The 25,178-nt window shown below is 37.9% G+C and overlaps 1 protein-coding gene across 6 annotated transcripts in view; it reads left to right on the top strand.

Moving 5' to 3' along the window:
• The window catches only part of LOC127567561 (transcription factor 4-like), a 470,428-nt gene that overhangs the window by 216,548 nt on the left and 228,702 nt on the right, over positions 1 to 25,178 (top strand). For all 6 annotated transcript variants that reach the window (XM_052010594.1, XM_052010593.1, XM_052010592.1 and 3 more), the window contains one exon: positions 9,296 to 9,354. In XM_052010594.1, coding sequence (XP_051866554.1) covers positions 9,296 to 9,354 — 59 coding nt within the window. The remainder of the gene's footprint in view (positions 1 to 9,295; positions 9,355 to 25,178) is intronic.

Raw genomic sequence — 25,178 nt, 5'->3', positions numbered from 1 at the left:
GGTCGTCATAAACTAATGATTTGAATATATCATAATAAAAAGTTCCTGACTTCTGACGTAAAGCATCTAGACACAAGACCTTAACTCAAATAAGATTAAGACATTATAGAAATCAGAATATCATTTTTATCTATCGTGGGATAGTGGAAAGATTCTGTTAATATTGTTGCATCATTCATTCTATTACAAATTCATTATAATCCTATAAAATGTGTCATTTATCATATAAATGTTTTATCTGTCATTCGTGTATCATGCGTAAAGATATGTGGTGGAGGGAGCTGTGAATATAAAGGAGGAAAGACAATCATTTGGTGTAGAGTTTACACGTGTCAGCCAACATACAATACCAAAGCAGCCTGGTCACAGACTCTTAGCTTTATATGAACTCCATTTGCTGGAATTTATTGCACTAAAAGGGGCACACAAAAAAAAAGATTCATTTGTAGAGTAATAACACTGGGAGAGACTTGTTAGCTGCAGTATCCCTGCCATTGAGATGAATAGTTGTTCTTATCCCCATTCACAATAAACAATATAGATAGGGAGACGTTCAGGGTCCAGGATGACTTGTTTCCATTCTAGTTCTTTGAGTTCTAAGGTTATTGAAGGGTCCTGTGTGGGATCCACAAACTCTGCCAACATGTGGCAAGGGTCCTTGGTGGTAGCTTACTGTAGAGGTGTTCATTGCCTTCCCAGATGCTCCTCTATTTTTATTACATACAATATTACATACATATGATCTAATTATATGACAATAATGTAAATCTGATCAAATATTCTTTTCTCCTTATGTTTAAAATAACTTGTTTATCCTACCATATGTCCAGGATTGGTGAGTGCCTTCTATTTTGAAAACATCCTTGAAATATTTCCCCTCCCTTCCAGAAAATCTTTTGTTTTGAATGAACTTGGAGAAGAGTGCGTACTTCAGGAGCCTGGTGTTGGGCATGTGAACAATGTGGCCCACTTACCAGAGTTGGTTGAGTACGATCAGAGCCTTGATGCTGGGGATGCCTGGCTGAGATCTTTGGTTCATGAAAATCACAAAACCTGCAGATGCTGAAAACTTAAAAACATAAAATGCTGGAAATGTTCAGCTGGTCGAGCTTCATTGGTGGGAAGAGAAACAGAGTTAAAGTTTCAGGTTTGTCTTGCTTTGTCAGAACTTTGTCATTGCTTCACTTATTCTGCCAATGGATTTCAAAAATGTTTGCGGGGCACCATTGGTGTGGACGACTTCAGCAACTTAATGTTCCTATTGGAGGGTTTCCATTTCCATGAAGCATGTAGGAGGGCAAGGAACACTGTTCAGTAGACCATGAGCTCGGCACCAGGTCTGAGGTGCCGGTCTTTGGATTTATTTTTCTGCAGCTGGCCGTAGGCTGTGTTGAGGCACTGAAAGCAGTGCTGAATTTCATATACCTTCTAATTCAACGGGAACAGAACTATGAGAGATTCAGTGGTGATAGTGCAAAGCCTTGCATTACTGCTTGTTCCTTGTCTGTCACTTTTGAGATGTCTTGGCAATGCAAACATCACATTTTGTGCTGTGAAAACTTCTGAGTTACTCAAAAAAGTTTAAAGAAACAAAATCAATAACTAAATTAATCCATGAACAGAGTCGTAGAATTATACAACACGGAAACAGTCCCTTTGGCCTGACTCATCCATGCTGACCAAGCTGTCTTCCTGACCTAGTTCCATTCGCTTGCATTTGGGCCCTATCCCTCTAAATCTTTACTATCCGTGTTCCTGTCTAAATGTTTTTTAAACATTGAAATTGTACCCGCCTCTACCACTTTCTTTTGCAGCTTGTTCCATGTACGCACTGCCCTCTGTATGGAAAAAATTCCTCCTTAGATTTCCTTTAAATCTTTCCCCTCTCGCATTAAACCTGTGCTCTCTAGTTTTAGGCTCCCCTACCCTGGGAAAAAGACTCTGACAATGAGTGCTGCTACTTCATAGCTCAAGCAACCTGACTTCAATCCTGACCTCTTGATGTGTCTGTGTGGAGTTTGCATGTTCCCCATGTGGCCATGTGAGTTTCCTTGCTGGTGTTCCAGTTTCCTTCCACATCCCAAGGCATCCCTGCTGGGTGGTAGGTTAATAGGCCACTGTAAGTTGCCCCTAGCATGTAGGTAAGTGATAGAACCTGGGGAAAGTTGAGAAAAATCTGCAGGGAATAAAATGGGATTAATGCAATTGGTTGCTTAATGGTTGGAATAGACTTGGGGGATCTGTTCCTGTGTGATATGGCTGTACTTGAAATTATTGATGCTTATATTTTAAACCTTTCAAATAATGTTCTACAATATCACTACAAAATTCTTCATTTTTTTTGTCGGCTCATGAAACATTACTCCTGGCCAACTTCAAATTTTGATTCTCTCGTGCTTAGTCAAAGTTCTACAGTCCACATCCTAACTTTCAATTTGCCCACCAGTTGTGCTGGCATAATTGGCACTGTAAGTTTCTCCTTGTGCGTAGGTGGGTGGAAGAATCTGGGGGAGTTGATGGGATTGTGGTGAGAATATTTTACAGATAAAATTAGTGGGGAGAATGGGAATGCTTTTTTGAGAGCTGGCTAGACTCAGTGGGCCGAATGACCTCCTATTGTAAGGAAATATGGGTTTTAGTTGCACTTTAGAGACTTGGGCATAAATATCTTGGCCCACATTCCTTTGCAGTACTATGGGAGTGTTGAGATGCCATGTTTTGATGAGACTAAAACAACTTGCTCTCTCAGATAGACATAAAAGATCATTTTCAATATTTTGAAGATCAGGGACTTAGCTTGATGTTCTGACCAGTGTTCGTCCTATTATCAACATCAGCAAGATAAAAGGTTATGTAATAGTAATCATGCTGTTGTTCATAAGAGCTTGCTGAGCACAAATTGGCTCCAATGCTTTCTACATTATAACAGTGACTGCCTTTTAAAAATTAATTGATTGGCTACGGAGTGCTTTAGGACACTGAGGTTGTGAAAAGTGCTATATAAAGGAAGCATTTCTCTCTATTTTTTGAATTTTTGGTCCCAGAGCAATAATCACCATGTTTAACAACTCTCATCATAACTTTTAACTTCTCATCCTGGTATCACCACTTTGTTTTGCATGTTCTTTCTATAACGGAATGAGTGAAATTGCACACAGCACTCTCACACAACTTTACTGTTGCATTCTAAGAGGGTAAATGATATTATCTCATTTATTATTTTTTCTACCTGTGCTTACTTTTTCAAATAACTTCTCATGTGGATCTGTAGGCCTTTAAGTTGTTTTCATCATTTGGGGATTTCCACTTAAAGGAACCTGCAATTAAATACTTCAGGACATGCAGAGAATCTTGGTTTCCTGACCCCACAACATCCCCTATATGGAATTCCCCACTAGGCTATAATCCAGATCGTAATGTCTACGTTCTCATAATTGATCTGCAGCCTGAAAGTAACTGGATTTTGTTGCTTTATAGGAGCATAGTTTAAAGTTGGTAGATGAATAATACATGGTGCATTTATCAACACAATATGTCTCCTTATAAACATCCTATCATGAGCCTTTTGAGATCTCCTAACCTAATTAATAATACAAAAAAAAATTAGAAGGAAGCCATTTTGCTTGTATCAGTGAAAGCTCCATGTTGGAACTGTCTATTCTAATTCTGTTTTTAGTCATAGCCAGTGGAAGGCAGTGAACGTAACTTCATGGATCAGATAATGGTGGTGATTATGGGAACTTTGATGTACATCACAACCACAGTGAAATGATTTGCAGATAACTTTCTAATCTTTTCAACCCATCAGTCTGTGATTATTTTTTCTAAATGAGAGTTCTAAGGATATCAACAAGTACAGACCAGGCCATCCCTGGATTATGAATGTCCAATTTATGGACACCCCTTCATACAAATGAGTGCCCATAATATTATTAAATACAATAATCCAACATACGTTCCTATGAATGGCATATGTTCTTTCCTATGAATGGCACAACCAGTTTCTTCTCTCTCTTCACTTTTAGTAATTGTTCTTCCTTATCAGTCTTGTGTGCTTTTAATGCCATTCGTCACAATACTGTGGAGGTAGGATTACCATATTGAGTAGTGTTTGTGTATTTTCCGATTTAACAAACAAAATCACTTTATGGACATCTGTAAAGATTGAACCGTTCGTTACTTGGGAAAGTCCTGTAATTATTTGGTAACATCTGTCAAAATGCAAGGCTGTGCTTACTAGTTTATTTTGCTTATTTAAAAAGTCCACATATAGTAGATATACAGCTCTTTTTAAGCATAAGATAACCAGAAAAGAATACTTGGTCAGATTTACATTATAGTTATATAATTAGTTTCTGTAAAATATTGGATTGTTTTTGCTAAAATGAGGTAGATATGTTCTCTAAATTAGACTATCTTCCATGTGTAGTAATCATGGGGATGGGATTTTAAGTTACCATTAACAAATGGTTGAGGGGGAGAGGAGAGAGAGGGGTGGGAGAACAGTTTGGATCTTGTCGGGTTTGTTAATGTTGTCCATGGATAGTGGCTGGTGGCATGGCATGTCAGCCTAAGACCCAGAGTCAGAGGAATAGAGAGTTTGGAGGGAGTTGTAAGGTTGGAGTTTTTTTTAGATATACAGATGAAAACGTAATGTCTTAAATTTTAAGACATTAGGAATTCAAGGCTTAAACTGGACCCAAAGATCCATAAGTAATATATGCGTTGGAGTTTATGCCGATTGGGCCACAGAGGTATGGATGACCTGAAGTTTAGAGGATGGAGAAGAGAGGCTGGTAACAGTGCATTGGAATAGTTGGAACCGGAGACCTTTTGGAAGAGGTTTTAATGGGCATGGTCTTCTGAAGGCAGTGGTATAAGGGTAGAAATAGGCACCTTGTTTGATGGAGATTTTGGCTTGGAAGCTCAATTTGTGACCAAATAGAACTGGGACACAGATTCTGCAAATGCTGTAATCTGGAGCAACACACACAAAATGCTGGAGGAATTCAGCAGGTCAGGCAGCACCTATGGAGGGAAGTAAACAGTTGACGTTTTGGGCCGAGACCCTTCATCAGGACTGGAAAGGAAGAGGGCAGAAGCCAGAATAAGAAGGGAGGGGGAGGAGCACATATTGATGAAGGGTCTCAACCCAAAACGATGACTGTTTATTACCTTCCATCGATGCTGTCTGACCTGCTGAGTTCCTCCAACATTTCGTGTGTTGAAATAGAGCTGGGAACTAGCTTAACTAATTTATTGGAAATAGACATAATTGCCAGGGTGAGGAATGGAATTCATGGTAGGGGTTGGAGTTTACAGTGGGTGTCAAAGGCGAGAACTATTATCTTAAAACATAACATACTGCAGATGCTGGAAATCTGAAATAAAATCAGAAATACTGTGCTGGTTAGGCAGTCAAAAACAGAATTAGCATTTCAGGTCAATGATCTTTTTTTCACTGATGACCCATAGTCATTTCAGAACTGATAAAAGGTCATCAACCTGAAACATTAGTGAGAACTTCTGTCTCCATAGAATATTTCAACCATTTTCTATTTCTATTTAATTGGAAGAAATTCCGACTTATCCATATATGGACATTGAACAAATCGCCTAATAATGCACGTCCAGAGAAGAGCTGGGTGTCCCAATGGAACATGACCTGAAATCTGCAGATGATATCTCTGAAAGGCAGTATCTAAGTAAAAATATGCCCAAGCACAATTTCCCTCAAACTATGTCAGATGTCTAATAACTCCCTGATTGATCTAATATCCTCAGTTCACCACACACAATTTGTATTCCTTCAATAGATTCTCATCAGTTCAATATTAACTCTGATATTTACAATATCATATTCTGTTGTTTTTCTCTATTTTGCAGATTTGCTTTTTGCCATGTCTTAAACCAGTGGCAGCTGTTCAAATTAATTGTTTTCTGCTCCTCTGTATTTTTACATAGAGTAATGTGGAACATGCAGCTTGGAAACTGGCCCACCTGGGGTCTGAACTGGTAGTAATATTCAACATGACTCTTCTCCTACCTCCTTTTGGTACATTTTCTATGGCCTTTTCTCTTACATTCTTGTCTTAATTTTTTCTTGAAACTAACTATATACCTCACATTATGGTAACAGGTGCAACATTCTAATCAATTCTGTAATGGGTAAATTCATCTTTATTTCTCTGGACTTATTGGTAATTGTCTTGGAGCTATGGCTTCAAGTTTATAGTCTCGCTCCAGTGGAACGTACTTTTTGTGTGTATCATGCACACGTTCATTATTCTAAAGACCTTTACCAAATCTTCCCTTTTCTGAAACAAAACCCAACTTGTTCACTTTTTCTCAACGGTTGTCATTTTCAGTTCCGAAACCAACCATCATTTTAAACATTTATTGCATTTTCACAATTGCTTCTTTGTCTTTTTATGGTACAAAGCCAAAAAATGTGCACAGTACTGCTAAGTCCCGCCTGCCCAATGCCCCAGACAGATTTAACTTTCCTTCACTACTTCTGAATTCTGTATCCCTAGAAATAGCTTCGGTAGAATGCTTTATTAGCAGTTTAATTATTTTGTTGCTGTTGATTATTTGTTTTACCTGTATTTTTACTGCATTTGGTTCCCTTCATGTTTATTGATGTGAAAGTTAATTTGCCATTTAACCGTCCATCCTGGAGCCTTTATGCTTTATTATGGTGCATTCATATTCAGTGTTAGCTATATCTTATGTCACTGTGACAAAAAAAACACAGATAAATACGGCTACGTCCGTAATTAGGCGGACCTTGTTGTTAGTGGCAAATATAATATTTTCCCAACCTTGCAGAGTTTTGGAATCCAAGAACTGGAGAGGGAACGCATTTCATTCCCCTTAATATTTACAAGAATGAGTATTACAATACTGCAGTTCGATGTCTAAAACTTTAAAGCAGAAAATTGACCTATCTTCTTTTAAGACAGTTTTTGGGAAGCGACATGAGCATAGTTACTTTCCCAATCTCCTCTTTCATGACTGAAAACAATATTCTCTGTTGCTGACTTGAAAACTAGGTATTATAAAATAAGCCACAAAAAAATCTTTAGTCTGCATGCAGTAAAGGCTTGAAATCCACAGCAGGTCATTCAGCAACTGAAAGTGGTCCTGTTTCACATGGGAATCTTTCATCTGCTGAGTTCCACAACAGTTACTGACCCAGTTTTATCTTTCACATGTTAAATAGACATGCTGTGCATTTTCTGTTACTTCCAAATTCCACGGTTTGTATTTTGTCTTTTGATCTCACCTTATTTCGGCTCTTCTGTTAATCCTGGGTTGTTGCTTTTCCTGGAAATCAGTGAGTAACTATGTACTTCTGTGAATGTCACCACAGCAGTGCTATAAACTGTCATTAATGTACAGCTCACAGCACTCGTTCTCTTCTACTGCAGCATTGTAACGGTAGGGGTGACGGCTTCAATTTTTCACTTTGGAATAGGTGTTAATATAACTTAATGAATGTGGTGAAGGGAGCTACAAGGTCATAATCCAGTCTTTAAAGTTTCTGCTGACTTTCTGAATCCATTCAGTCTGTGCCCATGTCTGGTACTTGAATGGTTTGATTTTGAACATTCACCCATTCCTCACCCCTCTGTTATTCTAGATGTTGTTTGTGGAATGTCTCTCTATTGTCATTTAACTGGATGGAACCTTGTTCCATGCTTATCCAAACAATTATAACCAGGGAACTGCGTAAGTGACTTTGTGTGTTTTTTGGCCAATGAGTGTGTCAAACCCTAATGATCCAACCGTAGATCCTTTCTTCATGTAGAATAATGATTCTCATCACCTCTTGCTTACCAGGTATCCAGTACTGGATAAGCGGCAAGTTCCTCCAACTATATTATGGGTTAAACTGAAGACATAGTCTTCTGTGCTCATCAGAAACTCTATTCCATTGCTATGAACTCTATCCTTCTCCCTGGCAGTTCTCTGAAACTGAAGCTGAACCAGAACTAGACTATTTCCAATCTACTGCCATGTTTAACTGAGGGGAACTTTGGATCACACATTAGTGCCATCACTATTTTGACCTCCATAACATCATCTGAGATTGTCACAGTCTCAGCATATCTACTTCTGAAACCCTCAGTTATTTCTTTCTAACTCTGTTACTGTTCCAGTGCACCCCGGCAACCTTCTTCATAAATTTAAGGTCATTAAAAGAATCTATTCCCTACGTGCTAACTTACATCATCTCTTCGATCATTATGTTTGCTGACCTATGCTCCTCCAACTCTGGCCTCTTGATCACCCATGCCAAGCCCCACAGTTGGTAAATTCCTCTTTAAGCCTTTGCACCTCTCTATCTCTCCTTCATTTTTTAAGGGGCCCTTGTAACACCTACCTCCTAAACCAAGTCTTTGAGCATCTGTCCTAACTGACTTGATGTCAGTTTTTTTATATATCATTCTGTGAAGTGCCTTGGATGTTTTGCTATGTTAAAGGCACTTTATAAAAGGATATTATTTGAGCATAAATAAGGAAGGTGCAACTCCGCTCCCCAGCCCACTGTCAGAAGAATTTGCAGTTGAGGCTCCAGCTTCTGATTGTAATTACTTCTGTATAGTACATGTAAGTGAATATTTGGTATTATTGGTAACACTATGATACATTCAAAGCAATCCATTAATCTGCACGTTAGGATTGGAGGTATTTATAACCTTTAAGTTTCCACACAATTTGGTTAAAATAATCCTTGTTGACATCAGGGGAGTGTTTCTTATCGGCATTGTTCACCAACTGTTACCTCCTCAGCCGATGGCCACAACGGAAATCAGGTTTCTCTCCTTTCTAAGATGATGTGATATTTGAAGGACTTGTAATTGAAGGCACATTCTGCCAACCCCAAATATAATAATCTTTTTTAATTCATTATAAAGTGATAGTTAAAAGGTATGCATTGAAATGTCCCGAAGGCAGGGCTGTCCATATACGCAGTCCACTTTGAGATATGTACCACTCTAGTGAGTGTTCAGATTGCTGAAGGTTAGTATATGAGAGGCATCAACAGGGAAGGAGAAAAGCTTAGAATTGAAAAGAGTCAATGAATCAACTTACTGATGGGATGCTGTTCAGTTTTAAGAGGGAGAAAGATCAAAATAGGTTAGATTATTTTCACTCTGAATCACCTTCCAAAATAAATAATGGATTTGGTGAGCACAGTTGATTTCCTAATTCTGATGTCAGATCAATTCCGTTATGTCGGTTCTGTAATGCTGTGGGTAATTTTATGCAAATCTTTGTTTTGCAGGCAAAGCGGACAGAACGTCATTCCCATTTGTGAGGGACTCAAGTATGCAGGGTTGTCAGGTCAGTAATACGTTCCATGACCTTATTTATCATCAGATGCATATTAATGTCTGCCATTTGTGTCCAAAACAATTGAAGAAATCTTACTTCTTAGTATTGTGCATCTAAGGCTTGCTAACACCAACTTCTAACTTCACTATCCATTTCCTCAATAAACAAGGCTAGACCTATTATATTATAGTTAATAATTTGTTTCTTTAAAGAAACAGTTTTTCCATTACAGAACACTTTTGCGAATTTGGGCTTGTTAAGGTTGAGTCTGGGAAGGGGGGACCAGTAGTTTCCTTCAGGTTTCTTGAGCATTTCTGTTGATCAGGGATCAGACACTGTGTAGGCATTCTGTTTATTTCTGAGGCAGAAGTTGTTCTGGGCTCCCAAAGCTTCCTTTGGACTTTGGGAGCCACTGCTGAAACCTTATCTGCCTGAAAAAATACAGGATTTTAAGTTGTGGCTGAACAGGAATGTAGTTGGAGGGGTTCACAACATTTGACACCTCCCCACTAACCCCCCCCCCCCCCCCACTCCTCCAGTTCCTGCTGGGTAGTAAAGTTTCTCCTCCTGGAAATTGTAAACCCAGCAAGTGGAAGTTAAACTGCACTTGGATCCATGAGATTCATCCAGCAGCAAGCTCAAGGTCGGCTTGATGAATTCACAAGATTTAGTCACTGAGGATGTTGGGCCTGTACCCGACGCAAAACGTTTGGGCACTCCACTCAGCAGTGTACCAGTCTCAGATAATGCTCCACTGGAATATTAAGAGATCAGAAATGAAAGTTCATGTTTGATGCATTTTCCAGCTGCATTGAAGATGAAGTAGTGTGAGGGACCCACTGGAGGAAGCCAAAAATGCTGCTTAGTTTTGACTGGGTTGATTTTACAGCATTGTTGACAATAGTATAACTAGGATTAACACAACTTTGAGATATTTTTGAATTTTTGCTGCTTGAATTGCTCCCAAAATTTAATTGCATTTCGTTACTTACCTGACTATACACCTATCAAACACCCTTTTACTCTGATATTCACTGTTTACCTTCTGATGTGCTTGAAACTTTGGTATGGAGATACAGTTAGAAGGTTCAAAGCAGAGAGAGGTTTGTGGCACCAGTTAAAATGTCTAAACTGAAAGTGGATTTAAAAAAAATCAATAATCTTATCAGAGTTTATCTAAATATCATTAAAATACATGATGTTTTTCATGTCAGTAGCTGATTTATACCCGAAACCTGGCATTTTCAGGGTCTGGTGACTGTAATTTCTGGCTATGAATCTTTACTGATCTCACTGATTCTGTCAAACATAATTACTCCTTTAGTTTGGAACAAGACTATGGTGTGTATGGAAACGGCTGTTAAATATTAACCTTCAGCGGAAAAAAGGTTTTCAATGCATTATTAAAGTTTATAGTAACTTTTGCAAGAAATAAATTGGCTAGTGAGAAGACAGATGTATGTACTTGCCAATAGTTGCGTTACCAAAATTCTTAAGAGCTTCCACAGAAGGATGAAGCAGTTGTGTGACTGGTGGGAGGAAATACAACATTTTCAGTGAGTTACTCCTGTATTTAAAAGCTAAATTAGGATAGACAGCTGAAGATTTAGCTTTTTCTCTAAATCTGTAAATAACTTTAAATAGCCCAACTTGAAATCAGGAGAATGTTTTATTTAATCTTGTAAAAATAAAGAATGGTCAACATGTGAGGTGGATTCTTGAATTAGCCTTTTGAGGTTTGGGTTTGAATCATAGAAATTGCAACCTAGAAAGGGTGATTTGCCCCATTGCCTGTGTTAGTTCTTAATGATGTTTAATTCTCTTAATTTCATGCTCTTCCCCATTCCACATAACGCTTAAAATTCTTTCTTTTCATTTCAAAGCATTTTATAATTTTTGCCCTGGTAGGCACTTGTGATACACATATGGTATCCCAATAATTCCATGAGAACAAGTTTCCACAAAGCTGTATTCTTCTTGTGATCCATCTCAGAGCCTGAACTATTTCTATTGATTTGCCAACAAAAATAGCCATTGCTTGCTATGAAAGTTTCTGAGGTCTCCATGAACCTTCTCTGTTCATTTCAAAAATACCTGCTTTCTAGCCTTTCTTGATAATTATAGCAAGTTTTGCTGTACACTTTCCGTACAATAAATTTAATGCAAAGTGAATTATCTCTAGATATGGAGGCAGTGCATATCTGTCTAAGAATGAAAAGCTAAAATAAAAGGACATGCAAGAGTTTTTCTTCCATTCACTCAGGAATCCCATCATTTACATTATGTTCCAGTTTAATTGAACACAGTGGATGTTCTTATAATGAAATGCACTTGATGTCCACTTGTCCATTTGACAAATACGTCTGGGTACTCATTCAGCCTTTTGCCTTAAATATCATACCCATCACTTTAATATCAGTAAATTCCAAAGTCTTTTAACAGATGCATTTGAAATTAATGTATGTAAATAGAAGGGACAAGTTGCCAACACAGAGCCTAGGTGACATTACAATCCATATCCTGCAAGTTTCAAGACTGTCACTGTTTTTCTTACCTTGTGATCCTGAATCACCCTTTTAATCCATGCAACCATTAGTTAAGAAATAGCTGAATGCTGTGATAGAATTACAGTAGATCCATGTAATCATTTATTTATATAGATTGGATGATGATGTTGATTGATAACAATTCTTTTCTAGTACTTTGTGGCATCAGTTTGGCACAAAGCAATGAAATCTAATTCACCAAATGTGAGTCTGAAAGAATGCAGAAGATTGAGAAATATTGGAGTGGAGATGTTTCAAAATTGAGACCCAAGTGTTACTGAAGGAGTGTTGGGAGCCAAAAGATGAAAACAGAGGTCCAAAGGGAAAGGAGGAGTAACAATCTTTAGTGAATGTCCAGGTAGTTTGGAGTGATTTTGTTTCACATTTATACACCTGAACAGATGTGATTTTTTTTTGACCTACCCATGTTCAGCAAATAGAAGATTTAGAACAAATTAATTTTAAAAAGCACCCCCTTCAATTAATGGAAACATTTTAGGTTCAAGAGCATAGTTTGGTAATTCTCATTCTCAATTTAAATCATAGATCTGTACAGAACAAAACTGGGCCCTTTGATTCATCACGTCCATGCCGACCTTTTTGCCTATCTACACTATTCCCACTTGTCCACCTTTGGTCTGTATCCTTCTATGCCTTGCCTATTTAAGTGTCTGTCTAGATGTCTCCTAAGCATATGATTGTATCTGACTCCACCATCTCCTCTGGCAGTGAGTTCCAGAAATCAAACACTCCCTGTATATAAACAGTTTTCCCCTCAAATCCCCTTTGAAGCTGCTTCCTCACACTTTTTAAAACTATGCCTGTGTGTTTTTGACACCATGGGAAAAAGATTCTGATTATCTACCCTACCTATGTATCTTTAAATTTTATCTACCTCTATTAGGTCACCTCTCAGTCTCCTTTAGTTCAAGGAAAACAAACCCAACCTATCCAATCTCTCCCCATAACTAAAGTTGTCAAATCCAGGCAACATCCTGGTAAATATCTGCATTCTGTCCAGTGCAACCACATCTGAGAGTGTTGTTGAAATAGAGTGATAAACAATCTCAAGCAGGTAAATGAATTTATGAATCTATTTCCAATTTTGTGAAAAGATTTCTGAATTTTTGGGTATAAGCAAAGGTTGTTTGGAAGTTTGAAGTTGCTTTAATATCAGGTGCAAGGCAGGCACTAAAATAATAAGGATCAGAGGAGAGATTATTGAGGTTTATAAGGAACTATCCTCCATTCAGTGATTTTATCCAAAAAAAATAGTTTCTAGTTCTTCTAGATAACAGACTTTATGTTCTGAATTGACATAATTTACCATGGTGTAGACTGTTCATTGTGAACCATACACTCTGCCCCAACTTAAACACTTTGGCTGGCTCTGTATTATGAATAACTACTCTGAATTCTGAAGAGATCTGACAGAGGGTTTAAACAGTCATTTTAGTCTATAGCAGAGGAAAGGATTGGAATCAATTTGATAAGTTATTGTACTGTTCTTCCACAGGAATAAAATGGGAGAATGTTGATAGGTAGACGGAAAGTTTTTTTTTATTTTGGTGATTTCTTATCAGGCTTCTGTATCTTTTTACAATCAATTTTAAATTGTGTTTTTAGTCAGCTCCCAGAGATTTCAGCATTATTGGTACTTGGAGTAAGATTTTTTCGTTATTGAAATAATCGGTGCCAGGATTTCTGCCTATTAAAGCGGCCTTTCCTAACATTTTGTTGTGACATTTTCATATAGGTTTCTGCACTCCACAGCTGGATTAACAACATGTTTGTCCTTTATACCAGTTAAGTGGCTCATTAGCTGATTGAGAATTGTGAATGGAGCCCTTATTTTAGGTGGGCTGTGATTGGCTAATTTCTTTTGTCATCCCTGTTTAACTGAACTGAGATGCACAAAAGGGACTGCATTAAAAATTCAACTAGCCATTTTGGTTCAAATCTACTCGAGCAGGATGCAGCTGATAGTTTTTTTTTAATGTTATACATGAAAAGGGGGGAAAAGATCACCACACATGGAAAGGGAAAAGTCTTTTGGCAAAGGTGCAGGGAATCATTTTGGTAGGGGAGAATTTCAACTTAATAGGATAGATAATTTGAGGAAAACAACAATAGGAATTTTAAAAATAACACTAAAATGTAATCTGTTTTAGTTGACACTAAAGTTGATTCATGTGACTGCACTCTAGTTTGCATTGGTGAAGATGGATTTAATCAATGCATTCAATAAGGAAATTGATAGTTTTGCTTTGTGTTGGCGAATAAGGACATAGAGAACTCACAGACATAGAATTCCAATTGAGTTGGTTAAAGGGGAGTTTTTGAGTCCTGTGCTATAATGATTTCCACCCTCGATGCATGAACATTTTTCCCTGGGAACATGAAGACATTTGAAACCATAGTGGGTGCAAATTGGAAAGATTAAGGGAAGTATTAGGAAAATTAGATGTAATAATATTCTACCATGAATGAGAAGACTTGTGTTCAAAGATTTTTAGTCCGTTGATAAAAGCTGTGCATTATATAAAATTCTATTTTCTCTCATTAAGTCATTAGATTTATGTTTGGATTTTAAATGGAGCAAAAACATCCACACAATATTCTGCTTGGATCCTGCTTAAAAAATGGAAATTCTTATGAACATTCAAACTAGGAAAAAAGTAGGCCATTCAGCCACCTGTTCCACCACTTAATAAGATTATAGGTGATCCAATTGTAACTTCAACTTCACATCCCTGCCAATCCCCAGTAACCTTTCATCCCCTTGCTTATCAAGACTCTTTCTGCCTTACCTCGAAAGTATTCAGAGACTATACTACCACCACCCTTTTAGGAAGAGTCATGGCCCTCTGAGGAAAAATATTTCACCTTATCTCTGAATTAAATGGACACACCCTTATTTTTAAAGAGTGACCCCTAATTCTCCCACAAGAGGAAACATCCTCTCAACATTTACCTTGTCAAAATCCTACAGGATCTCATATACTTCAACCAAATTCTCTCTCATTCTTCTGAACTCTGGCAGATCCAAGTCTTACCTATCATTTCCTCATAAGACAATATGGCCATTCCAGATATCAGTATAATAAACCTTTTGTGAACTGCTTCCAGTGCATTAACATTCTTCCCTGAGTAAGGAGATCAGTATGCATTGTTTTCGATGCAATCTTACCAATACCCTATATAATCTGACTATTTTGGTATTCAGTTCCCCTTGGAATAAATGATAATATTGTTAACTTCATTACTTGTTGTACCTCCATACTAGCAATTTATGAATCATGAACCAGGACACTGCACCTCAGAGCTCTGCAATCTCTTGGCATTTAGATGTTTGTTTTAATGTAACCCAATCTGAGTAGAGATTGATTTGGTGAGTGCTTTTACTTTGGTGTGGTAGAAATTTGTCCTTGGTTGCAAGTGTAGAAAACATACAAACAGCAGCTGTGCATTATAGATCATTTCCAAAATCTAATTTCCTTCAGTCTTTCAATTGACCCTAAAAGTCATGTTCCAAATTCAAGTACACTTGCATTCCTTGACTTATGTGCATTTTGCTGTCAAGTTTCCAGGGTTTGCATTTATTCAGATATTAGGATAGTGGTGCTCTGCTGATCAGCATCATTTATCACTTGGAGTGTTTTAGGAAAGCAGATTGTGAGTGGGACATGAGGAGGCTATAAAGGGATATAGATGGATTAAGTGAGTGGGTAAAGTTCTGGCAAATGAAGTATAATGAGGAAAAATGTGATATTTTCCATTTTAGCAGGAAAAGTAAAAATGAAGCATGTAATTTAAAATGCCAGAGATCGTGGAGGGATCTGGGATTCCTCGTACATGATTTGTAAAAGGCTAGTATGCAGGAATAGTGAGTAATTAGGGAAGCAAACAATGTTATTGTTTATGGCTAGGGCTATTGAATATATAGATAGGGAGGTTATCCTTCAGTTACAGGGAGCATTAGTGAGACCATATCTGGCATACTGTATGATATTCGTTTCCTTTTTTAAGGAAGAATGTTAATGCATTGGAAACAGTTCAGAGAAGGTAATTGGTTTATTATTGTCATGTGTGCTGAGATACAGTGAAAAGCTTTTGTCTGCATGCCATCCAGACAGATCATTACATGCATAAGTACATTGAGGTAGTACAAAAGGAAAACACTAACAGAATGCAGAATATACAGTTGCAGAGAAAATGCAGTGCAGGTAGACAAATAAAGTGTAAGGGTCATGACGAGGTAGCTTGAGAGATCAAGAGTTAATCTTTATCATATAATGTAATCTGATACCAATGATGTACAGACTGTCTTGTGGGGAAAGGTTGAACAGGCTCGCCTTGTATCTGCCAGAGTTTTAGAAGAGTGAGAGGTGACTTGACTGAAACACCAAATCCAAAGTGGGTCTCAGCATAGTGATGTGGAGAGAATGTTTCCTTTCTGAGAGAATCTAGAATGAGAGGTCACCTGTTCAAAACTAAAGAGTCACCCATTGAGACACAGATAAGGTGAATTTCTTTCCCCTAGAGGATTTAATGGGAAGCCAAGTGGAAGCAGAGTCTTTGAGCATTTTGTGAAACAGTAATAGGTTGCTTCTTGATGAGCAAGAGGGTGAGAGGTTACTGCAGATAGACTGGATTGTGAAGTTGAAGTTACAATTAGATCACCCATGATCTTATTAAATGATGGAGAAGAACAGAGAGGCGGTTGGGTTACTACTCCATCTAAAAGTTTTGCTAATACAATTTGTGCAGTTAACAAATGTGATTTTAATGGGTACTTTTCTTGGGTAAACAATAAATGAAGGAATCCAAATTGTATTTTTATCACACTCCTTCTATGCTGCTTAGGTTCCGTATAGTACTGTGTACATGGATTATATTAGTGACAGTTATTATGAAATAAAAACAATAAATTCTGGAATTGTGCAGCAGGTCAGGCAGCACTTGTAGAAAGAGAAACCGAGATAATGTTTCAGTTTGAAGACACTTCTGTTCTGATGAAGGGACCCTGCCCTGAAAAAAATAACTGCTTCTCTTTCTACAGGTGTTGCCTGATCTGCTGAATGTTTCTAATATTTTCTGCTTTTTACTTCACATTTCCAGCATCTGCAGTTTCTTGATTTTCACATGCTGCTTAATGGTTCATCAGGCAGAAACACCTTCTAGGTGTCAGTCATGGCTCTTGTCCCCAAGTCAGAAGTAGGCGGCTTGGTCTTACTCAAGACTTGAGCAAATGATAGCACATTAGAACTGAGAGAGCATTGCAGTGTTGAAAGTGCCATTTTCTGATGAGACTCAAATGGAGCTCATGTCTACCCTCCCATGAGGACGTAAAAGATATCACATGTTTTTTTTTTGCAGCAGTTTCCTGGACAATATTTATTCCTTAACCAACGGTGTGGTTGCGGTTTGTGGTATCTTATTGTGTACAAATTAGCCAATGTGTTTCTTCCATTAAAGTTGTAACTGCACATCATTATTTAAATACCTGTAAACACTTGGTGACTCGATTATAAATGCAAGTTTTTTTCAGCAGCTTGCCCACCTGATCATTTAACATGCATTTTGTTTTTCATTGTCGGGAGTATCACAACCAAATCTGATTTGTGTTTGCTTGATAAAAATCAAGAACATTTTTCAGCAGGAATGACTTGCTTTTGGATAATTCAATTAGACTTTCTAGCCCAGGATTCTGAAACTGTTTAAAGTACGACCATGACCATCTGCAATGGAAGATTTTTAACTGCTACTTTGCTGAAAATGCTCAATAGAATTGAATATTACCAAGTGAATATGATTGTGTAGAAAGCCTCAAGAGAAAGTAGCTGTAATAGAATTTTTACACAGACAAGTTATTAACTTGGAGATACTCCTGAGCTGACAGACGGTAGTAGCTTGAAATATTATACTGTAATCATTGCATCTTTGTTTCATTTAGTTTATCTATTGTTTGCATGAGAGCATGCACATCATTGAAAGAAGCGGCTTAAGAGAGGTGATGTCTCTCTTGAGAAAGATTCTTACAAAGGCTGAAGAGATGGGGATTACAAAGGGAGCTTTACAAATTCAGTCATTTCTAAAAATAACATTTGCCTCTATCGTATTTTTTTAAATCTGGAAAGAAGTGATCATTTCTTTACTGCGAGAAAAAAAACTTGTTTCGTTTCAGTTAACAATTACAGTACCTCAAAAATTGGTAGATTTTGCCCTTTTGCAAAGGTCCTTAATCAAATGCAAATCATTTTTTTTCTGCCCCACTCGAATTTTCCTTAATGTTTTCTGAGGAAAGTACAATTTCACAAGAACCCAGAACCTCGAGCACATTGATAAATTTTTAGACATTAAGTGACACTGTGGTAAAAGATGTGATTGAATGGTAGCACAGGTATGAGGGGCCAAATGGCTAATGCTGTTTTTATTTTTTCTTATCCTGATGTTAAATCACCGATTTCTATGCACAGTTTAAGATGATATGCCTTAGACTCCTTACACCCCTTCCCTCTTCCATCTCACTCTTCATGTTGGTGGTCCACAAACCTTGCAGCGTCTTTGGCTCCAGGTTCATTTACAAACTGATTGCAGGCTTCCCAGGGGAATGAGATATGGATGTGGATTGGGTGGAAGAAGTGGTTATTTTGAGTCTTTAAAGTTGTTTAAAATGGAGAATATTCTGCCTATGTTTTGAAATTATTCAATATATTCATATATAGAAATTGTTGGCAAGGAAGGCCAGTAATTACCAGTTGCCTTGATGAGGCAGCATCAAGCTGCTTCTGCAGTGCTGTTGGGGAGGAAGTTATAGGACTTAAACCTATTGAAGATGAAAGACTGATAATACATTTTAAGGTTGTGATGGTGTGCTGCTTGGTGGGGACCCTGCGGTGGCAGTGTTCCCATGTGCCTTTTTGCCCTTGTATTGCTTGGTGGTGGAGGTCACGGTTTTGGGAAGCTCTCTCAGATTGGTCTTGGCCAATAAAACAATGCATTTGCAGATTGTACAGACTGCAATGACGGTGCCTTCTTAGTGGGTGAAATGAATGTTTAGCATGGTGGGTAGGGTGACAGTCAAGTGAGCTTCTTGTTCCTAGATGTTGTCAAGTTTCTGGAGTGTTCCTAGAGCTGCACTCATCCGGGTCGATGGAGACTATTGTATCAGATCCCTGATGTGTGCTTTGTAAATGTTGGAAAGGCTTTGGTGTGTCAGGAAGCATGGCATTCACTGCAGGCTGTCCAGCCTCTGACCTCCTCTTGCAGCCATAGTATTTTTGCAGTTGAGCCAGTTGAAATTTTTTTGTCAGTCTTGACCTTGAGGATGTTGTTGATGGGGGTCTTAATGATCGTAATGATGTTAAACCTTACTGGTAGGTGGTGACATGCTTTTGTTGGAGCTGGTCATAGCCTGACACTTGTACTGCTCAAATTTACTTCAGCTGGTGTTTCTGGCTGGCCAACTTTGGCGTGGGATGTACAATAGACATATAATGAATGCTAAAAGTAATGAAGAGAGAAATAAGTGCAAGTTTAATTTTGACTGTCATCTCACACATTGTAACTACTGTTAGGGGATGATCCCAGTACTCATCTTCATCCTCTGCAGTGCTCATAGATATAGTGAATGAATGGCAAGAGATTCCAAAATAGTATACATATGAATATTGGTATTTTTTCTTCATTATTTCTTCTGTGAGAAGAAATATGGATATTTTAACACTACAGACAAATTTATTACATGTTGGTATTTACTGCGTAAAATTTCTGTAGAACTGCCTTAGGATCTTTTAAGCAACGTGATGTAATGCAATTTAGAAGGAAAATTAATAGGTAAGATGCATTAAATTGTCCAATTATTATAAGAGGTCTTGGAACACAAAGAACAAGGAGTTCACATCTACATTTGATTAGACTCTGCTATATACTTGTTTTAAAAAGCAGTCATGAAGTTCAAGTGCACAAAGTTATATTAGATGATTATCAATTACTGATTAGGTCTGTAGATTTGTGTATAGTTCTCCATGCCTCACTTTAACAGGCTTACGTGGCTTTGGAGAGAGTACATAGGAGAATTTGTAGAATAGTTCCAGTGATGAAGCACCTCAGTTATATGGAGAAACTGGAGAACTTGCATTTTTTTTCCCAAACTGGGGAAGGTGCTCAAAATCATGAGAGGTTTGTAGATGAATGAAGGAGAAAATGTTTCCATTGGCAGCAGAGTACACAGCAGAGGGCACAGATGTCATTATCAAGAATACACAGCTTGAAAGAGTTGTGGAAAAAGATCCACAGGTAACTTTCTAAAGGGATTTGGATGTATTCTTAAAAGGGGTAAATTTTTAGGACTGTGGAGAAAGAGCAAGAAATGAGATCAATTGGATAGCTCTTGCAAAGAACCTGGCAAACACAATAGGCTAAATGGCCTACTGTGCTGTAGGATTTTAACTCATGGTCTTCATTTGGAAATGTAATTCTAGGAGTTAAACATCATTGGAAAAAAAACATTGCAAATTAAATCTTGATTAAAGTACTACAGCATCTTTTAAAGAATTTTAAAGGGCATGTATGATTGAATTTAAGGGAATCCTGCAAAGACTATAAATTCATATCTTTCAGATTTACATGGAATAGAGGTTGGCAGGCAGAAAATTTATTGTCATTCCATTGTGACGGAAATGTCTTTGGAATGTAAGCATGAGTGTTGAGGGTAGATAGCTTATGCTGTGACTTAGCTGTGTGTCTGACCTCGCTTCTAAGGCTTTCAGTTCCTGCAGCAGCTTGTTTCTGTATATCCTGTTACTGGAGGTCAAGGCAAGGGTCACTGATTTTGGGGAGCAGATTGCTGACAATATCCTGCCTGCTGCAGGTGGCTTGTGCAAACAGACTGGTGCTTAAACTTGTGGCCAATGACTGAGACGAAGGTTATGCAGACTAATTTGCCTCAGATCGTATGTGCTGCTGCATTGATTAAAGTGGTATGGTTAGGTTTCTTAAACAAAATCATGTTACACTATTATGATATAAGAGGAAGGCAATAAAAACGTATTTGATTTGTCTCATTTTTTTTTTGAAAATTAGGCTTCTTCATTTCAGAATTTTGAGTATTTCATACTCGAGTATTTCTCCATTTCTTTGAACACAAATCCTTAGAGTTGCTTCAGGGATATTTTTCATATTGCAATTTTATAATTTTTCTTCAGGTTTCTTAAAAGCTGAGATTCATTTTGAGAATGTATTAATACTTAGCTTGGAACAACATGACTATCGTGCAACAAGGGTATAAGCCTTCAGTTCTTTTTGGAGAGATCTGACATTGGACTGCTGCACTCCCTAATCCCTATACATTACCTAATGTTGACTTATCTTTCTTCCTGTTGGACATCCACTGGAATCTAAGTGACATTTTAAATCTGAGGAACTCTCTGTTTTAGAAAATTATTTCCATGATCCTAGAACCCTTCAGGATTGTTTGATGTGTTCAATGTACAGACAATGCTGGGGGTTTCCCAGTAAATTAAAGACAGGAATTGAATCCAAAGGTTCAGATAGCATCATAAAGGTTTATGGATGTCATCTGAACCTCAAGTTTGGATTACCTTCTCATGTTAACTTGGAGACACAGGGTAAAGTTAGTTACAGTAGACAATTTAATGTGCAGTATTTGCGGCTTGTTTTCTGTTCTCTCCATGCAGATGGTTTTATTTTTAAATTTAAACCCAGGATCACTTGACGTAGGACCCTCAAATTGAAGAATTACATGAAACCTATGCCATGTACTGAAAAATGAAATTGTATTAGAGGGAAAATCATGGAATGATAAATGGCATTTAGAAGTGCCTTAATCTTCAGGAATAAGTATTTTAAAAATCACTCAGATGGAAAAGATGTTATGACATTTCTGAATGGCACAGGTAAACAGTACTGCCAACCTAAAACTCTGATCTTTAGTTTTAGATCTGCTTAGATGTCAAATCCATAAGGGGGTGATAATCTTCCATTTACAGAAAAAGAGTTTTTAATGTGTGTCACAAGTTTAAAAACACAGTTCTTATTTATTTTTAAAAGGCTTTGCAAATGGAGCCCCTCCTTATAATCCTAAATGTCATTTTTACCATTTCTCTGATGTTGACAGCTCTCCATTTGCCATCAAGTTCTCAATATTTATGCAAGTGGCATATTGTATATTGTTTGTATCTTAATTATGATTGTAGTGGCAAAGCTGATGGATTATCTTACAGCTGAAAGATTAATATAAGAGTCAGCACATTTCAATCTTTCAAAAATATTTTGTTAATATAAACTGAAACTCGTACAGATTTTTTTCATTCAGAAGGTTTTTATTTAAATAATCATCTGAAGAGCAAGTTATTTAAAAGCTTCTAGAATCTCTCAAGTGAGATGAGTTTTGCCCACACTTAACCATGCTTCCAAGCCATTGTCAAATGCACAAATTTACATCGAGTGTAAGTTTATTAAAAATAACATATCGCTGGTTCTCTGATCAGTGTTTTTAAACTTGGCTTTGGACTGGAGACTACATTGTCACTTTGGTAGATGGGGCATAGAGTAGAAATAAAGAAAATGTTCTTTGGTGGAATGTGACAACAGATGTTAAGGCTTTTAGAAAAAGGCATCCAATTTTATAGAAACTTTCAGAAAGTTTCAAGTCTAAGTACTTTTGAAGTATATTCACTGGAAGCAGATAAATGATGCACAAGAACTCCTATGAAATGCATTAAGGACATAAGATGCAAAATAGGACGAGTCCATTTGGGTGGGCTACTCTCAAGCAGAGAAATCCAGAAATTCACCACTGCCAGGATGTACAAATTTCTTCTCATCCCTCTTCTGAATTGCTGTCCCCTTCATTGTAATAATGATCCAATAATCTGATTTTTGATAAATAACTATAATACTTGGGATTGCTCCTTCTTTCTTCCTACAAATGTAATCACAAAAAAGGCATGTCAGTGCCTTTCCTTTCTAAGAAGCTTGAGAATTTGCGTGTCACTGAACACTCTAACAAACTTCTGAAGATGGACTGTAGAAAGTATCCTGACTGGTTGCATCATGGCCTGGTATGGCAATTCCAACACACAGGAATGCAAGAAGCTGCAGAGAGTAGTGAACTCTGCCCAGTCCATCAAAGGCACAGCCCTCCCCACCATTGAAAGAATTTACAAGGTGTTGCCGAAAGAAGCAGCATCTGTCATCAAGGATCACCACCGTCCAAGTCATGCCCTCTTCTCGTTGCTACCATCAGGCAGGAGGTACAGGAGCCTGATGTCCCATACCACTAGGTTCAGGAACAGTTCCATTCCTACAACCATCAGATTCTTGAACCCTAGTCCTACCTCAGCAACAGAACACTGTGGACTACCTCTTGTACTACCATGGACTTGTTTCTGATTGTGTATTTACACCAGTGTCTTGTTTTGCCCAGTCTTTTTATTCATTGTCTTGTATAATTTATGTTATGTGTGTTGTCTGAATCTATGTGCCTATGATTCTGCTGCAAGCAAGTTTTTCATTGTATCTGTACCCCACTGCATATGACAATAAACTTGACGTAAAAGAGGATCTTTTCTATTCACTGGAGAGAACAGGTAGAGCACTAAACAAAAATTAATAGTATATATATGCCACCTTGATCCTGAGGGCTGCCTGACAATAAATATATCACTGGTTTTGTGGGTTCTGAGGTGACTGATGAAGCAAATGTGGGTACCACAGACTCTTCCACAGATGGGGCAGAAGGTACCTGAGGGAGCAGTGAGTGGGTAGTTTGATAGGGGATGCATTCCTTTTATATAGGGCTTTTGTGTGCTCTCGATCCAGGAATGCAGAGTTATCAGTGCCATCCTGAATACTCCTTCACCACTTGGAGGCAGTTATGAGTTAGGACTTCCCAAAGAGTATTTTTTTTCAAGGACGATTTGAGCACAGCCTTGAATCTTTTCCTCTGTCCACCTGATCTCTACCTGTGACAGACTCTGAAATAGAGTTTGTTTTGACAGTCTGGTGTCGAGCATATGAACTACATGGCTTGACTGAGTGTAACCAGGTGCCCAGTGGTGTGGATGTTGGACTGGGTGGGAACATTGACTATGGTTTGCATCTCCATCCAGTGAATTTGGAGGATTTTGAATATTATGTATGTTCATCATGACCTCTTGTATCATGAAAGATTACAATTCCACTGTTGTTATCCTGAACTGTATTGAAAAGCAGCACCTACAGCAATACAACACCTTTTTATTGCCACGTGGGAGAATCACTGTAGATTTTTGTGCTCAAGTTGTTGTAGTAGAACTTGAACCTAGCTAGAATCTTTCGACTCAGCTGCAAGTGTGCTACCATTTGAGTCACAACTCGCAGATGAATGAACAGAAAGTTGTATATCGAAGTCTAGGTAAACCAAAATGACATGTCATTGGTAATAAAAACACAAAATGCTGGCAACTTCAGTATGGCCAGTGTGTGTGTGTGTGTGTGTGTGTGTGTGTGTGTGTGTGTGTGTGTGTGTGTGTGTGTGTGTGTGTGTGTGTGTGTGTGTGTGTGTGTGTGTGTGTGTGTGTGTGTGTGTGTGTGTGTGTGTGTGTGTGTGTGTGTGTTGGGGGGAAGGGGTGGAGGGATTTAATGTTTCCAGTTGATGACGTTATTCACAGAAAGTTTTTTTTAACACAGGAGAAGGAAGTTACAAAGGGATGTTTGCAGATTAATTGCATAAGCAAAACTGGCAGTTGGAATTCACTGTGGGGTAACATGAACTCTGTCTGTTAAAGTCAAATCAGGGTATTTCTATCATATTAGGAGACCACCACATGCAGACAATTGAATTTGCCCAAATGTACAGATAATCGAAGTCTAGTTCATATTGTACATTGACCTTTGAGAGGATGCAATTAAAATTTGTAAAATTGATGTTGTTTTTGATAACATAAAAAATGGAAACATGAGCAAGCCATTTAACTGTGCCTGGTCTGCCATTCAAAGATAGCATGGCTGATCTCCTACCTTAGCACCACTCTTCTGCATGAACCTCTTGACTCCCTTAATAGTCAAAAACTCAATGTTAAATAATAAGGTGGGTTGCACAAACCTTGTTTTACCTTGAGTTTAGAAGGTTAGCAGGTGACCAGGTTCATGTATCTGAAAGGATAAAGGGATTCAATAGAGAGATTAAAATCAGAAAATGCTGGGAACACTCAACAGACCAGGCAGCATCTGTGAAAAAAGAAGAGTTAATGAAACCTTGACCTGAAGTGCTGACTGTGT

Source organism: Pristis pectinata, chromosome 2, assembly GCF_009764475.1.
Source record: "Pristis pectinata isolate sPriPec2 chromosome 2, sPriPec2.1.pri, whole genome shotgun sequence".
Taxonomy (NCBI): domain Eukaryota; kingdom Metazoa; phylum Chordata; class Chondrichthyes; order Rhinopristiformes; family Pristidae; genus Pristis; species Pristis pectinata.
The sequence above is the reverse complement of the archived record's forward strand: the minus strand, read 5'-3'. Positions and strand labels throughout refer to the sequence as shown.